General features: G+C 44.3%; 1 protein-coding gene across 1 annotated transcript in view; it reads right to left on the bottom strand.

Annotated features, from left to right (window-relative positions):
- The window catches only part of LOC134209709 (uncharacterized), a 39,618-nt gene that overhangs the window by 6,026 nt on the left and 18,438 nt on the right, over positions 1-15,154 (bottom strand). Inside the window, exons 10-13 of the mRNA XM_062685719.1 lie at positions 9,492-9,724; positions 9,298-9,428; positions 9,038-9,230; positions 8,823-8,976 (exon numbers count right to left, since the gene is read on the bottom strand). Coding sequence (XP_062541703.1) covers positions 8,823-8,976; positions 9,038-9,230; positions 9,298-9,428; positions 9,492-9,724 — 711 coding nt within the window. The remainder of the gene's footprint in view (positions 1-8,822; positions 8,977-9,037; positions 9,231-9,297; positions 9,429-9,491; positions 9,725-15,154) is intronic.

The raw sequence follows: 15,154 nt of genomic DNA on the forward strand, positions 1-15,154 counted from the left end.
TCATAGGAGATTTGAACGCTCAGGTTGGCCAAGAGAAGGAGTTCAGACCGACTATTGGGAAGTTCAGCGCTCACCGGCTGACGAACGAAAAAGGTCTACGACTTATTGATTTCGCTGCCTCCAAGAATATGGCCATTCGCAGCACCTACTTCCAATACAGCCTTCCGTATCGGTACACCTGGAGATCACCACTGGAGACAGAATCACAAATCGACCACGTTCTGATTGATGGACGGCACTTCTCCGACATTACCGACGTCAGGGCGGTCGGTCGGGGGCGGTCGCGCTTCAGCAAGGTTTTCAGGAGAAGAAACGCTGCCTGGAAGAAGCGGAGTGCGAGGAGATGGAACAGCTGTGCCGTTCTCAAGAAACACGCAAGTTCTACCAGAAGCTCAACGCATCCCGCAAAGGCTTCGTGCCGCGAGCCGAAATGTGCAGGGATAAGGATGGAAGCATCTTGACGGACGAACGTGTGGTGATCGAAAGGTGGAAGCGAGGAACATTTGAATGGCGCTGAGAGTACAGGCAGTGAAAGTCAAGGCAGCGGAGGAGATGACCACGTCAGTTCAGCTGACGATGGAAGCCAAGCAGCCCCCACCACCTTGCGGGAAGTTGAGGATGCCATCCAACAGCTAAAGATCAATAAAGCAGCTGATAAGGATGGTATCGGAGCTAGCTCATCAAGATGGGCCCGGAAAAGCTAGCCAAATTGATAGTCAGAATCTGGGAAACTGTACAGCTACCGGAGGAGTGGAAGGAAGGGGTTATATGCCCCATCTACAAGAAAAGCGACATGCTTGAACGTGGGAACTTTCGAGCGATCCTTAATGCCGCCTACAAAGTGATACCCCAGATTAGTGAATGAGTTCGTGGGATGTTATCAAGCCGGCTTCGTTGACGACCGTTCGAAAACGGACCAGATCTTTACTATACGGCAAATCCTTCAAAAATGCCGTGAATACCAGGTCCCATTGCACCATCTGTTCGTTGATTTCAAGGCGGCATACGACAGTATAGACCGCATAGAGCTATGGAAAATTGTGGACGAGAACAGCTTTCCTGGGAAGCTTACCAGACTGATCAAAGCAACGGTGGATGGTTTGCAAAACTGTGTGAAGATTTCGGGCGAACACTCCAGTTCGTTCGAATCGCGCCGGGGACTAAGACAAGGTGATGGACTTTCATGCCTGTTGTTCAACATTGCGCTAGATGGTGTCATGCGGAGAGCCGGGTGTAACAGCCGGGGTACGATTTTCAACAGATCCAGTCAATTTATTTGTTTCGCGGATGACATGGACATTGTCGGTCGAACATTTGCAAAGGTGGCAGAACTGTACACCCGCCTGAAACGTGAAGCAACAAAAGTTGGACTGGTTGTGAATGCGGCAAAGACAAAGTACATGCTTGTGGGCGGAACCGAGCGCGACAGGGCCTGCCTGGGAAGCAGTGTTATGTCAGACGGGGATACCTTCGAGGTGGTTGAGGAATTCATCTACCTCGGATCCTTGCTAACGGCTGATAACAATGCTAGTCGTGAAATACGAAGGCGCATCATCTGTGGAAGGCGGGCCTACTACGGGCTCCAGAAGAAACTGCGGTCAAAACAGATTCGCCACCGCCTTAAATGTGTCATGTACAAGACGCTAATAAGACCGGTTGTCCTATATGGACATGAAACATGGACAATGCTCAATGCTTAGGGCCTCCTTGGGCGGTGTGCAAGAAGACGGTGTGTGGTGGCGAAGAATGAACCACGAATTCGCCCAGCTCTATGGCGAACCCAGTATCCAGAAGGTAGCTAAAGCCGGAAGAGTACGATGAGCAGGACATGTTGCAAGAATGCCGCACAGCAACCCTGCAAATATGGTGTTCGCTTCCGATTCGGCAGATACGAGACGGCGTGGAGCGCAGCGCGCGAGATAGTCAGACCGGGTGCAAAACGACTTGTCTTGTCGACTTGATGGAGAGATGCGGCCTCGAACCGTGTATTGTGGCGTCAAATTGTTGATTCAGTGTTATCTGTTTAGATGTAGACTAAATAAATGAAATGATGAACAGTTTCGGATTAACGATTAAAACTGGTTTTATGGAATTTAGCTTAAAAGCTGAGCTTTAACCCCAGCACGCCATCGTACATCACGTTTCACAGCAATGGAGCCAAAATTGATCGCTGTGGGACATCTGCCGTGATGGGGGCGCTGGTCAAGCCTTTGTCTGTCTCGTAGATCAATACTCGATTCTGAAAGTAACTTCCCAGAATCTTGTACAGCCCTACCGGTACTCTCAGCCGAAGCAACGAGTTCGCGATCTTCATCCAGCACGCACTGTTGATTGCATTCCGCACATCGAGTGTTATTACTGCGCAATAACGTATACCACGCCGCTTGTATTCGATGGCGACCTTTGCAGTGTCCACCACCAATGGCACCCAGAGTAGACCTTCCTCTCCGAAAGCCGAATTGCTCGCTCGATAATCCTCCTACCTCCTCCATGTGTGGCTCTATCAGACACCAATCTGTATGTACTCTGAGGGTCTCCTGTTGGCTTACCAGGTTTCGTTAACAGGACCAAACGTTGTCTCTTCCATATATCCGGGAACGTCCGCTCGTCCAGACACCTCTGCATGGCTAACCTAAACATGTCCGGATTAGTCATTATGGCTGCGTTACCCTCGCCACTGCTTCGTCATTTGCTCCTACCCCCGCTGCTGGCGGCCAATGGGTTAGGCCGTGGTGCGGGAATAGTGCTTCGATTATCGTCTTCAGCCTCGTGGGACATCGCTCGGGAGTGCTCCTCTTGTTTTGGCCATCACCACCCTATAGGCGGCTCCCCATGGGTTCGAGTTGGCGCTCTGACACAATCTGTCGAAGTAGGCTTTCTTGGTTTCTTTGATGGCCTTGTGTCCGAGCGTGTCCTTTACGCTTTTCTTCTAGCCCAGAGGCATGCTGCTCGAAGTGCTGCAATAGGCTCGCTCCACCAGTATACCTGTGGTCGACAATTCCGCGGTCGTGCCTTCCTCGGCATGGTAGCATCGCACGCTTGTGACAGAACCGCAACCAGTTCATCCCCACTCAAACTTTCCGTGTTTTCCTCCAGGCGCAAAGCTTCACTGAAGGTTCTACTGTCGAAGTAGGCGACCTTTCACGCTCTGGTTGACTTCCTCTCTTTGGCTCGTTGCTTATCCTGTATCGGATCCCAGATGGTCACTATGGGTATAGCCGTCGTCGACCCTCCACTGCAGGATACCGGTTAAACTTGGGCTGCAGAATGTTGCATCTATTATCGATTCCACTGATGTCTGATGTCAGCCGATCGACCATCTGGGTGAATTGCTCTATCGGTCACCATGGCGGCGCATAACAGCTGCAGTAGTACACTACCCAGTTCCCGTTATCCGCGGGGATGCGGTACGGGTCCGACAGGATAGCTACGTCTGTTCTCGCTTCTGCTACCGACTGCCACAGCAACTGCTGGGCGGCCGCACAATGGTTGAGGTTGAGCTGCGTTACTTGCACGGCTTCCTCGTACTAGTACTCAACGGACAAGCAGGCCCAGACATGAGGTGGTTGTGTATCTGGTTCCATTTCGCACATAGAGTGCACGCTGGCGCTTTCTCGCACGTGTGCGCCTTATGACCCTCTTCGCCGCATCGCTTACATAGGTTACTCCTATCCGGCCCTTTGCACGCCCACGATTTGTGTCCCGCTTCGAGGCAGCAGAAGCACTTATCGATGGTTGGTAGAGGTTGACTGGACATACTGACCGGCCAACTTTCAGCTTACCTACTTTGAATACCTTGTTAGCGTCGGTGGCCGATAACTTCACCATGGCGATCTGCGTGTGTGTGTATGTGCGCAAAAGTTCGCAAATAGTCTAGCTAATTTTTCAGGCACCGATTTGCTCGCAACAAGTTGCATTCGACGCAGACTTCTATCCCAATGTTTCCTATTGAAAATTAGCCACCAATAACTTGTTTGAAGTAATCCTAACGTGTAAATTTATGACAAATGTTCTGATTTTTAAGAATTTAACGGTAAATCGCACATTGGCAATTATATTACTCAAATGTCCAGGGGAAAAATAGAAATAATAGTAGAATAAATTAGCAATGATTTGTAATAAATTTAAGATTAAATATTTTTAATAAATTAAAGAGCAGTGTTTGTATGCACTTAAAAGCTTGAAAATCACTTTAACATGGTCAAAACGTAAACGGATCGAATCGCAATGTTCACAAGATTTTCAAAGCACACTAAGAGCTTCCGTTTAGAGGTTGTTGCGATGATTTTCGGCGTTCATATCTCTTGTTGATTTTTTTTTTCAAAATTGAAAATAGCTCAAAAACACTAAATCGACTTGAGCCACCTCGAAATTTTATCCAAATTAGCTGAAAATTTGTCAGGAGGCTTATTTTAGCATAAGAATTGTGATTCTGGGCTGACCGGTTGAATTTTTGATACTTTTTGAAAACATGAAGAGGTCTAATGTTCATGGATTCTGGTTACAAAGGGTTGTATACTATTTCGCCGAAAAACATTCCGCGGAATTTTTTTTCGCGGTGCGACATTCCGCGGAATGTATCAACTCTCCGAAACACATTTCGCGGAATGTACCTTTTTTCCGAAAGACATTTTGCGGAATGTACCTGTTCACCGAAAATCATTCCGCGGAATGCCATTTGGCCGAATTCAGTTAGAATAATTATCATTCAAATATTTACCGATTTCTGCTTTAATTGCATGAAATCCGGGCATTTTTTTAGATTCAATGCAAACCCGACCCGTTCCCGAGAATTTTTGCATTCATAAACCCGTACTCGACCCGAACCCGACATAATTTAATTATTTAAGCCCGCACAAAAGTTTTCCCCGGAAAATTCAAACAACGAACTAGCGGTGATTCGGGTTTCAGGCAAAACCTGATGTTCGGCCCGGTATAATGCGAAGGGAGTTGCTAATGTCTTCTTTCAAAGAACGCGTCTTCCCGGTATAAGGCGAGGGGAGGGGTAACGCCTTCTTTATATGGATGCATCTGCCCGGCATAAGGCGAAGGGAGGGGTAACGCCTTCTTTAAATGGATGCATCTGCCTGATATAAGACGAAAGGAGTTGATAATGCCTTCTTTAAAAGAACGCGTCTGCCCGGTATAAAGCGAAGGGAGAGGTAACGCATTCTTCAACTGGATGCATCTGCACGGTATAAGGCGAAAAGAGTTGATAATGCCTTCTTTAAAAGAACGCGTCTGTCCGGTATAAGGCAAAGGGAGGGATAATGCCTTCTGTAAATGAATGCATCTGCCCGGTTGTATACTATTTCGCCGAAAAACATTTCGCGGAATTTTTTTTCGCGGTACGACATTCCGCGGAATGTGTCAACTCTCCGAAACACATTTCGCGGAATGCATCTTTTTTCCGAAAGACATTTCGCGGAATGTACCTTTTCACCGAAAATCATTCCGCGGAATGCCATTTGGCCGAATTCAGTTAGAATAATTATCATTCAAATATTTACCGATTTCTGCTTAATTGCATGCAATCCGGGCATTTTTTTTTGGATTTAATGCTAACCCGACCCGTTCCCGAGAATTTTTGCATTCGTAAAACCGTACTCGACCCGAACCCGACATCTGGCGATTCGGGTTGCAGGTTTCAAAACCTGAAACCCCACCATATGTTCTGCCCGGTATAAGGCGAAAGGAGTTGCTAATGTCTTCTTTAAAAGAACGCGTCTGTCCGGTATAAGGCGAAGGGAGGGGTAATGCCTTCTTTAAATGAATGCATCTGCCCGGTATAAGGCGAAAGAAGTTGATAATGCCTTCTTTGAAGGAACGCGTCTGCCCGGTATAAGGCGAAGGGAGGGGTAATGCCTTCTTTAAATGAATGCATCTGCCCGGTATAAGGCGAAAGAAGTTGATAATGCCTTCTTTGAAGGAACGCGTCTGCCCGGTATAAGATGAAGGGAGGGGTAATGCCCTCTTTATATGGATACATCTGTCCGGTATAAGGCGAAAGGAGTTGATAATGCCTTCTTTAAAAGAACGCGTCTGTCCGGTATAAGGCGAAGAGAGGGGTAATGCCTTCTTTAAATGAATGCATCTGCCCGGTATGAAACAAAAGGAGTTGATAATGTCCTCTTTAAAAGAATGCGTCTGCCCGGTATAAGGCGAAGGGTGGGGTAACGCCTTTTTTGAATGGATGCATCTGCCTGGTATAAGGCGAAAGGAGTTGATAATGCCTTCTTTAAAAGAACGCATCTGCGCGGTATAAGGCAAAGGGAGGGGTAACGCATTCTTTAAATGGATGCATCTGCTCGGTATAAGGCGAAAGGAGTTGATAGTGCCTTCTTCTAAAGAACGCGTCTTTCTAGTATAAGGCGAAAGCAGGAGTAACGTCTTCTTCAAATGGACGCATCTGCCCGGTATAAGTCGAATAGAGTTGATAATGCCTTCTTTAAATGGATGTATCTGCCCGGAATAAGGGACAATTGAAAATTTGAAAACTACTTCTACATATTCTGGGAGGCCATCCTTAGCGGGAAGATGCGAGGCTGCCAAGTAAGATTATGCTGAAGAAGGCTGGGTTCAACTTCTGGGCCGGTCTAGGACATTTATCAAATTTTGTTTTCGTCTTTTTAGGTATAAAAGTTTCAACGTGTTAATCTCGTGTTAAACAAATGCAAAAAAAATGGTAACTTGGCTTAGAAACCTCGCAGCTAATTATTCTGAAAATGCTGAATTGACAAAGGCTATTATTATTAATATTCCGCGAAATGCTGCAATCCGCGAAATGGTACATTCCGCCAAAATTCATTCGGCGAAAAGGTACAAACCGCCAAATGTCGTACCGCGAAAAGTTACAAACCGCCAAATGTTATTCCGCGAAAAGTTCAACCGCGAAAAGGAATTCCGAGAAATAGTTTTCGGTGAAATGTTATACAATCATCTGCCCGGTATAAGGCGAAAGGAGTTGATAATGTCCTCTTTATAAGAATGCGTCTGCCCGGTATAAGGCGAAGGGTGGGGTAACGCCTTTTTTAAATGGATGCATCTGCCTGGTGTAAGGCGAAAGGAGTTGATAATGCCTTCTTTAAAAGAATGCGTCTGTCCGGTATAAGGCGAAGGCAGGAGTAACGTCTTCTTTAAATGGTCGCATCTGCCCGATATAAGTCGAATAGACTTGATAATGCCTTCTTTAAATGGATGTATCTGCCCGGTATAAGGGGCAATTGAAATTTTGAAAACTACTTCTACATATTCTGGGAGGCCTTCCTTAGCGGGAAGATGCAATTCTGCCAAGCAAAACTATGCTAAAAAAGGCTGGGTTCGACTTCTGAGCCGGTCTAGGAAACTCATCAAAATAAAAATTTTCGACTTTTTAGGTACAAAAGTTTCAACCTCGCAGATAATAATTCTAGGGGTGCTTGGTGGCCTTGTGTCACTGCTTCTGCCTCATAAGCAGGAGATTAAGGGTTTGATCCCTGGCCCTTTCCAATTTCCTATTAGATAATTTCGTTAATCATATAACTCAATCTCTTTGCAAATCAAATTCTCATTGCTAGCAAGTATGATTCTAAATATAGAATTGTTATAAAAAGCTGCCTGTTACTTAGTAGCAGTAAATAAAAAATGTAAAAATAGATTGGTATTCATTTGTACCCGCATACGAATGCTATATACGGTCGCTATGCTCGTGCAGGCCTCATACAAGTAAGAATGTGTGAGGTTGATGTGCGGGTAGCGATGGTGTGGTAGACGTGTGCGTGGTATTAGAATCCAATAGCATTCAAATTCTAATTGTAAAAAATGAATCCCATTAGAATGCACTTTAATACTTTCTCATTACTCTAGTACTTCTAATTCTCATTCATATATTCCTATCCCATAGATCGCATCACTTACCAAAGTGAATCCAGATAATATATCCCTTCATACTGACATAATATCCTATCCTAAGACTATCGTGGAGATGCAGAGGTATACTTGGTCTCTAGTAGCAACGAGAGTTGAACTAATAATCCTTCCTTCCCTTGATGACCGTAAGGACGTGGCCGGCGCCGTAATTGACTTAGTAAAATGCATTGAATTTCCGAAATTTGCACATTGAGAATGATAGCTAAACCCAAGCTCCATTCAATTGGTTCCCTGTGCAATTTCGCAAGTTCTAGTCAATCACGGAGTAGCAACTACGAATTGTACGGTTATCCTGCTCATGCTCACAAAAGTTTCAACCTCGCAGATAATAATTCTGGAAATGCTGAATGGATAAAGGCTATTATTATTAATATTCCGCGAAATGGTGCATTCCGCGAAATGGTACATTCCGCTAAAAGTCATTCGGCGAAAAGGTACAAACCGCCAAATGTCGTACCGCGAAAAGTTACAAACCGCCAAATGTTATTCCGCGAAATGTTCAACCGCGAAAAGGAATTCCGCGAAATAGTTTTCGGTGAAATGTTATACAATCGTTACAAAGTACCCACACTTCATAAGAACTCCCCCTAGCCAATCCGAGCATTACAATTTCAGGAGCAATTTCAATCAGATGAGTTGGTACTGGAATGCAGATAGATGAATAATTTTTTTAACCGTTTAAGAGTCTTAAAAAAATCAAACGAAAGAATATAAATGTTTTGATAAAATTTCCAATCTAAATCTGTAGCTTGGCAGCAATCCCCCCACATTAAATGAAATATGAGGAACGTATAATATCGGAATTCTGCAAATTAATCAACAAGCAGCAGTTATAAATCGGTTTCTGTCCGATTTTGGAGTGCTAAGCAATGTTCGATGTCTTATGATTTTAACTATGTGTTTCATTATTGTACCTAAATCTTGGAATGTAATTTTAGTGTCTTGCGGGGTGCACTTGTCGTCACTTAGTGAGTCCTTCAACTTAACCAGTTCCATTTTAAACTCAGTGGAAACGTATTCCGCCTTAACAGGATAACCTCTATAGAATCGTAGAGAATTTTCCGATTCCTGGAACAGAAAAAGATTATAAAACGATCGATGAACCCTTGGAGTTTTCTTAATTAGATACCGTGAAGTCATTGTTCTTCATTAAATAGTACGGCGTATCCGGTATGAATAGGAACCCTGCGAGGAAAGCTAGGGGAAACACGAGCAGTAGCCACGGGATTAAATCATAGGGTAGGCAGTCACCAAGAATGTACATCAATAAAATTCCCAAGTTGCAAGTGAATACCAAAGTAGAACCCAGCATTCCGCGTATTCTATGTGTCATACAACAAAATAGCATAAATTCAGCGATTCACCCTAGTTACCACATCATCCAATTACCTGTCCTCAGCGACTTCTGCGATGAACGTTGGAATTATCATAAAGCAGACTCCCCCGGAGAAGCCCAACAAGAATCGCATTCCCATCAAGTAGTAAACGTTTTTCGCAACGATTACTAATACCCACGCAATCTGAAAGCAAAATTAGACGTGAGATACATGGAATCATTACATAATCAATCCCATTTAACGTACGATTTGGGGAATCGCCGCGAGACAGGCTGTTAATTTACGACCGAAGCGATCGGCCATACATCCGGATATGATGTTTCCGGTGAAGCCTCCGACGCACAGGAAGGCTCCGATCCAGGAGGCTTCCTCCGATGTGATTGGTCCACCGGGGAGAGGGGAGTCTTGTGACTGGAGAAGCGGGAGCGATGGAGAGGTCCAGCCGCAGCATATTCCGTAGCTTATCGACAGGAGGTTAACTAGAAGAAAGTTAGAATAATAAACATTTGTGATAGGCCAATCGGACTGCTGAAAAATTGAATTAAAGGAATAAATTTGTACTAACTTTGCCTGAACTGGTGAACAGTGGTAGTGAGAGGAACACTCGGAAATGCTTGTTACTAAACAAATTGGTTTTAGCTTGAAATGTGTTAAGCTCCGGGTTTGATGATTAAATTGGGACAATCTAGAAGCAAGACAAGTATGTGGCTAGGGCTCCGATGCATGGTCAAAAACAATACAGTGTTGACCCGATGATCATGTTTTTGAACCGATTTTATCACGTTTCTGACCCGATTTTGCAACCTGATTTTTTTTAAACTTCTCGTCGTTCGTTTTATTCTTTTAAATAATACCTACCGAGAACAACAATGATTTTCAGGAAAAAAATCACCGCCAGCAGTTTACTACGAATCGTTACTGAGTGCCTACCAAGGATTTTGTAAGTTATTTTGATAAGAAATAACGGATACTGTTTACGCATTTTGCTTTTCCAAGGCATATACTGATTCATATTTGTCAAAGGAATTCAACAATTGAGGATTTTTAGCTAATTGCTTGAAAAGTTACTTTCGCTGCATACAGTTTAGCGTCAAACGGAGGGAATTCGAGTATCTCCATCATCTGCAGGGTAAAGATAATCTTCTTCTTCTGCTTCTATATTATAAAAACCAATCTATGTATGTATGTTCGCTAACTACTTCTGATCCACTTGGTCGATTTCAACCAAATTTGCTACACATTCTCTTTCTCAGGGGAATTTAATAAAGGGGGTGGGATGAACATGTAGAAAAGGGGAGGGGTTTTATTTAGAAAACTAACAATTCTGTGTAACTTTCAACTCACAGGACTGATTTCAACCAATTTTTGTACACATACAGGGGTTAGACAAAAAGGTTGAGATAGGTAAAAATAAGTCGAAATTGAAATCAGTATAACTTTGCGTATAATAATCCGATTTTGATAAAACCAGGACCATCAGAAGCGGACACTCTTCTAGTATACTGTCCCCCTACATAACCTGAGATTGGTCCTTGGCCACCGGAAATGTTCCGGGTTTTTCGAGGGTATGTTCAAGATGCATTGTTTCCACTGCTTGTAATTTTATGTGACGTTAACTTTCATCATGTTTTATGTTTTCTCCGAAAACTAGAACTAATATGCTGGCCAATGGTGGCTGTAGATCGAGAATCCATCTACGGCCATTTCCGTAAAAATGGTACCGGGAACATGATGAAATGATAACAGATCGGAATAATGCAAATATGAGTATCTGACTTCATGGCTTTGCGAGACAATGATTACAGAAACATTTCCAGAATGATAGTGTCCACTGCCACCCTTATAGCAGAATCCATGGGCCGTCCAGGAGGTGCCGGTTTTGGCACCATCTGGAACCATGCATATGTAGCGACCCTAAACGCCATGCAATAATCACCATTTTTCTTCTATTTTTAAAGTATGTCATATAAACGAACAAAAGGAAAGATTGGACAGGTTGGAACCTGTCCATTTATGTTTATCAAATAGCAACCGCTGTTGAAAATAAACAACGGATATTTAAGTATAAGCAAAACTTGGCGAATAAGCTGGCCTAGAAATAGTAGCTGACTCAATTGTTAAATAATTGTTTAACTAGAGAGTACGAATGCTCTCGGAGCAGAATGTCACATGAGAGTAAATGTAGTAAGCATGCAACATTCTGCAACATTATTGAAAATGAGAGAAAAATTGTAAACAATAGCCAGTAGTTATAAATAACGTTTTTGTAAATAAAGAAGAGAGTCGGATTTTGGACTTGGAGTTAGCAAGCCACATCAGAATTGTTCGAGTGTTTTATTTTTCAAATTGTAATGACTTTTCCAGAAAACTAACCGCTCGAGCTCGCGTACATATATGGGTGTCAAAATTCATGTTTTCCCAAGACGATGAATATAGGATCTTTATTAGAGATATATTTTGAGGACTGTAAAACTTTTTGACCAATTTGTAACAGGTTCCGGAAGTTCTGCGAAAGTGACATTTGCTCAGGGTGTATGGCCAATCCCGTATCGTTTTCACGAAAATGGCCATATCTCTGCGTATACCTAACGGATTTTCGATCTGCAGCCAGCATTGGTCAGCATATTAGTTCTAGTTTCTGGGGAAAGCATAAAACATTATGGCAGTAAACGTCACATAAAATGATAAGCAGAAGAAAAAATGGATTTTTAACATACCCTCGGAAAACCCGGAACACCACCGGTGGCCAAGGACCAATCAGAAGTTTCGCATAGGGCCAGTATACTGGAAGAGTTTCCGCGTCCGATGGTCCCAGTTTGATCAAAATCGGATCATTCTACGCAAAGTTATGCTGATTTGAACTTTGACAAATTTTTGCCTATCTCAACCTTTTTGTCTAACCCCTGTAAGTATGCACTATAAGGAGACGATCATAAGGGAGGGTAATTTGGGAAATGGAGGAGGGGTCTGGAGGGAGGGGTATTGTTCAGAAAACGGGCAAATCAGAGTAAATTATGAACCTCTGGATCGATTTGAACCAAATTTGGTACACATATTCTCTATCCTAAGGAAAAGATAACAAAGGGGGTGGGATGATCATTTGGAAAAAGGGGAGGATGAACTTTCACAGCCTTCTAATACCCCCTGAATTTACTTTGATTTTTTGTGAATATTTTCGTGAGTTTAACTCTGCTTCATTTCACGGGCAGCAGGGAGTATGTCCAGGGGCATGATGATCCCTCCCCAGGCCATCTGCGAGTTGTGCGGCTTGCCTAGGATGTGGTGGGATTTGACAGTAGGCTCTGTTAAATTCTTATAAAAAGCTGCATGTATCCGCAAGTATGCCCCACCAAAGCGACCGTGTGCCGCTCAAAGCGCACAAGCCCAAGTCATGGTGTCAGGTGGGATACAAAACAGACTTGACACGACGGCCCTCTAACGAGACAGGAGGTTTGCACAGGCCCAATAAACCGCCTGGAAAACCAATAATTACGAGCAGTACAAGAGATAATACGACTCGATATAATCGGCAAATACCTAGGCGACGAATAAAGGATCACGATTTGAAGCTTGGAACATGAAACTGCAAGTCGCTAGGTTTCGCAGGTTGCGACAGGATGATCTACGATGAATTACATCCCCGCAACTTCGACGTCGTGGCGCTGCAGGAGATTTGCTGGACATTAGCATTTAGCATTAGCATTAGCATTGTTACGGTGTAATTCGTAGATTGGACACTAGTGATACTCATGTTTTACTTTTGAGATCCTTATCTAGAATGCTATCAGAAATCAAGAAGGGGAGTGGTCCTTGATTCCAGTCTCAAACAAAAATAACAAAAGCATGAGGATTACTACTCCTGGCCACGCCTATCTTCACCGTAACTAGGGAGAGTTGAATAATGAGCACAGGTAGGAAGCGAGGAAATTTATAGACCGGTCATCGGACCGGACAGTCTGCACACCGTATCGAACGACAACGGCCAACGATGCATAAACTACGCAGCCCCCCGCGGAATGGTAGTCCGAAGCACCTTCTTTCCCCGCAAAAATATCCACAAGGCCACATGGAGATCATCTAACCAAGAAACGGAAAACCAAATCTACCACGTTCTAATCGACGATAAATTATTCTCCGACATCACGAACGTCTGCACTTACCGCAGTGCGAATATTGAATCCGACCACTACCTCGTTGCAGTATGCCTGCGCTCAATACTCTCGACGGTGTACAACACACGTCGAAGTCGAACGCCGCAGCTTAACATTTGGCGGCTACAAGACGGTAGCCCATGGATACGCGCAGCAGCTGGAAGTGGCACTCCCAACGGAAGAGCAGCTAGGCGCAGCGTCTCTTGAAGATGGCTGGAGAGATATTCGATCCGCCATTGGTAGCACCGCAACCGCTGCACTTGGCACGGTGCCCCCGGATCAGAGAAACGACTGGTATGACGGCGAATGTGAGCAATTAGTGGAAGAGAAGAATGCAGCATGGGCGAGATTGCTGAAACACCGCACGAGGCCCAAGCAACACCTCTTGTTTCTCAGTGAGTAACAACAGCTGTGGTGTGACTTACTAAAGGTATGACTTATGCACAACGCGTCGTATTTGGAACTCCTTTGTGACACAAAAAGCGCAAGAGGTGGAGCCTATTTGCAACATCTTGCGGCTACAATGAAAATAAAAACACAAAAACCAACCGGGAATCGAACCATGGACCTTGAGATTTGCAACCTGCTACTATAACCATCACACCAACAATTCTATTTGGAGATTCTGCTACAAGTGCACTACATAAACAACAAAGTCATTTGTAACTTCATTGTACCTTATACGGAACATGCAGGGGACTGTCAAAAATAAAATACTGCTCAGCTGAGCTCAAAGTGTTTTGCAACATATCAGAAACATTGTCGTAACAGCAATGAACCGAAGTGTTATTAATTCTGCAACTTATCTGTTTTGTTTCCGATATGAAACACATCGAATTTTAAACCACCCAAGAAGTCAGATGGGTAAAATATTGCGACGCCACTTAAACGGAAATGAAACATTGTGATTTTCTGAAACTGAAAAGTGGCTGTAATGTGACTCGATGTATTGCCAGTGTCTTCAATGCAATTTATTAGGAACAAACACCTATTTGGAAGATGTTGCGCGTGCTGCTTGGGAGGGCGAACGAGGCACGATATAAACGGGCGTGGAACAGACAAAACTTGATTTTCCGGAGAAAACAGCGCCAGCAGGAAGATCGAGACCGTGAAGAGACGGAGCAACTGTACCGCGCTAATAACACACGAAAGTTCTATGAGAAGTTGAACCGTTCACGTAAGGGCCACGTGCCACAGCCGGATATGTGTAAGGACATAAAAGGGAACCCTCTTACGAACGAGCGTGAGGTGATCCAAAGGTGGCGGTAGCACTACGAAGAACACCTGAATGGCGATGTGGCAGATGAAGATGGCGGTATGGTGATGAACCTGGGAGAACGCGCGCAGGACATAATTTTACCGGCTCCGGATCTCCAGGAAATCCAGGAAGAGATTGGCCGGCTGAAAAACAACAAAGGCCTTGGGGTTGACCAACTACCAGGAGAGCTATTTAAACACGGTGATGGGGCACTGGCTAGAGCGCTGCACTGGGTCATTACCAAGATTTGGGAGCAGGAAGTTTTGCCGCAGGAGTGGATGGAAGGTGTCGTGTGTCCCATCTACAAAAATGGCGATAAGCTGGATTGTAGCAACTACCGCGCAATCACATTGCACATTGCTACAAGGTACTCTCCCAAATTTTATGCCGTCGACTAGCACCAATTGCAAGGGAGTTCGTGGGGCAGTACCAGGCGGGTTTTATGGGCAAACGCTCCACCACAGACCAGTTGTTCGCCATTCGCCAAGTACTGCAGAAAT

The sequence above is a fragment of the Armigeres subalbatus genome, chromosome 2, assembly GCF_024139115.2.
Source record: "Armigeres subalbatus isolate Guangzhou_Male chromosome 2, GZ_Asu_2, whole genome shotgun sequence".
NCBI lineage: Eukaryota > Metazoa > Arthropoda > Insecta > Diptera > Culicidae > Armigeres > Armigeres subalbatus.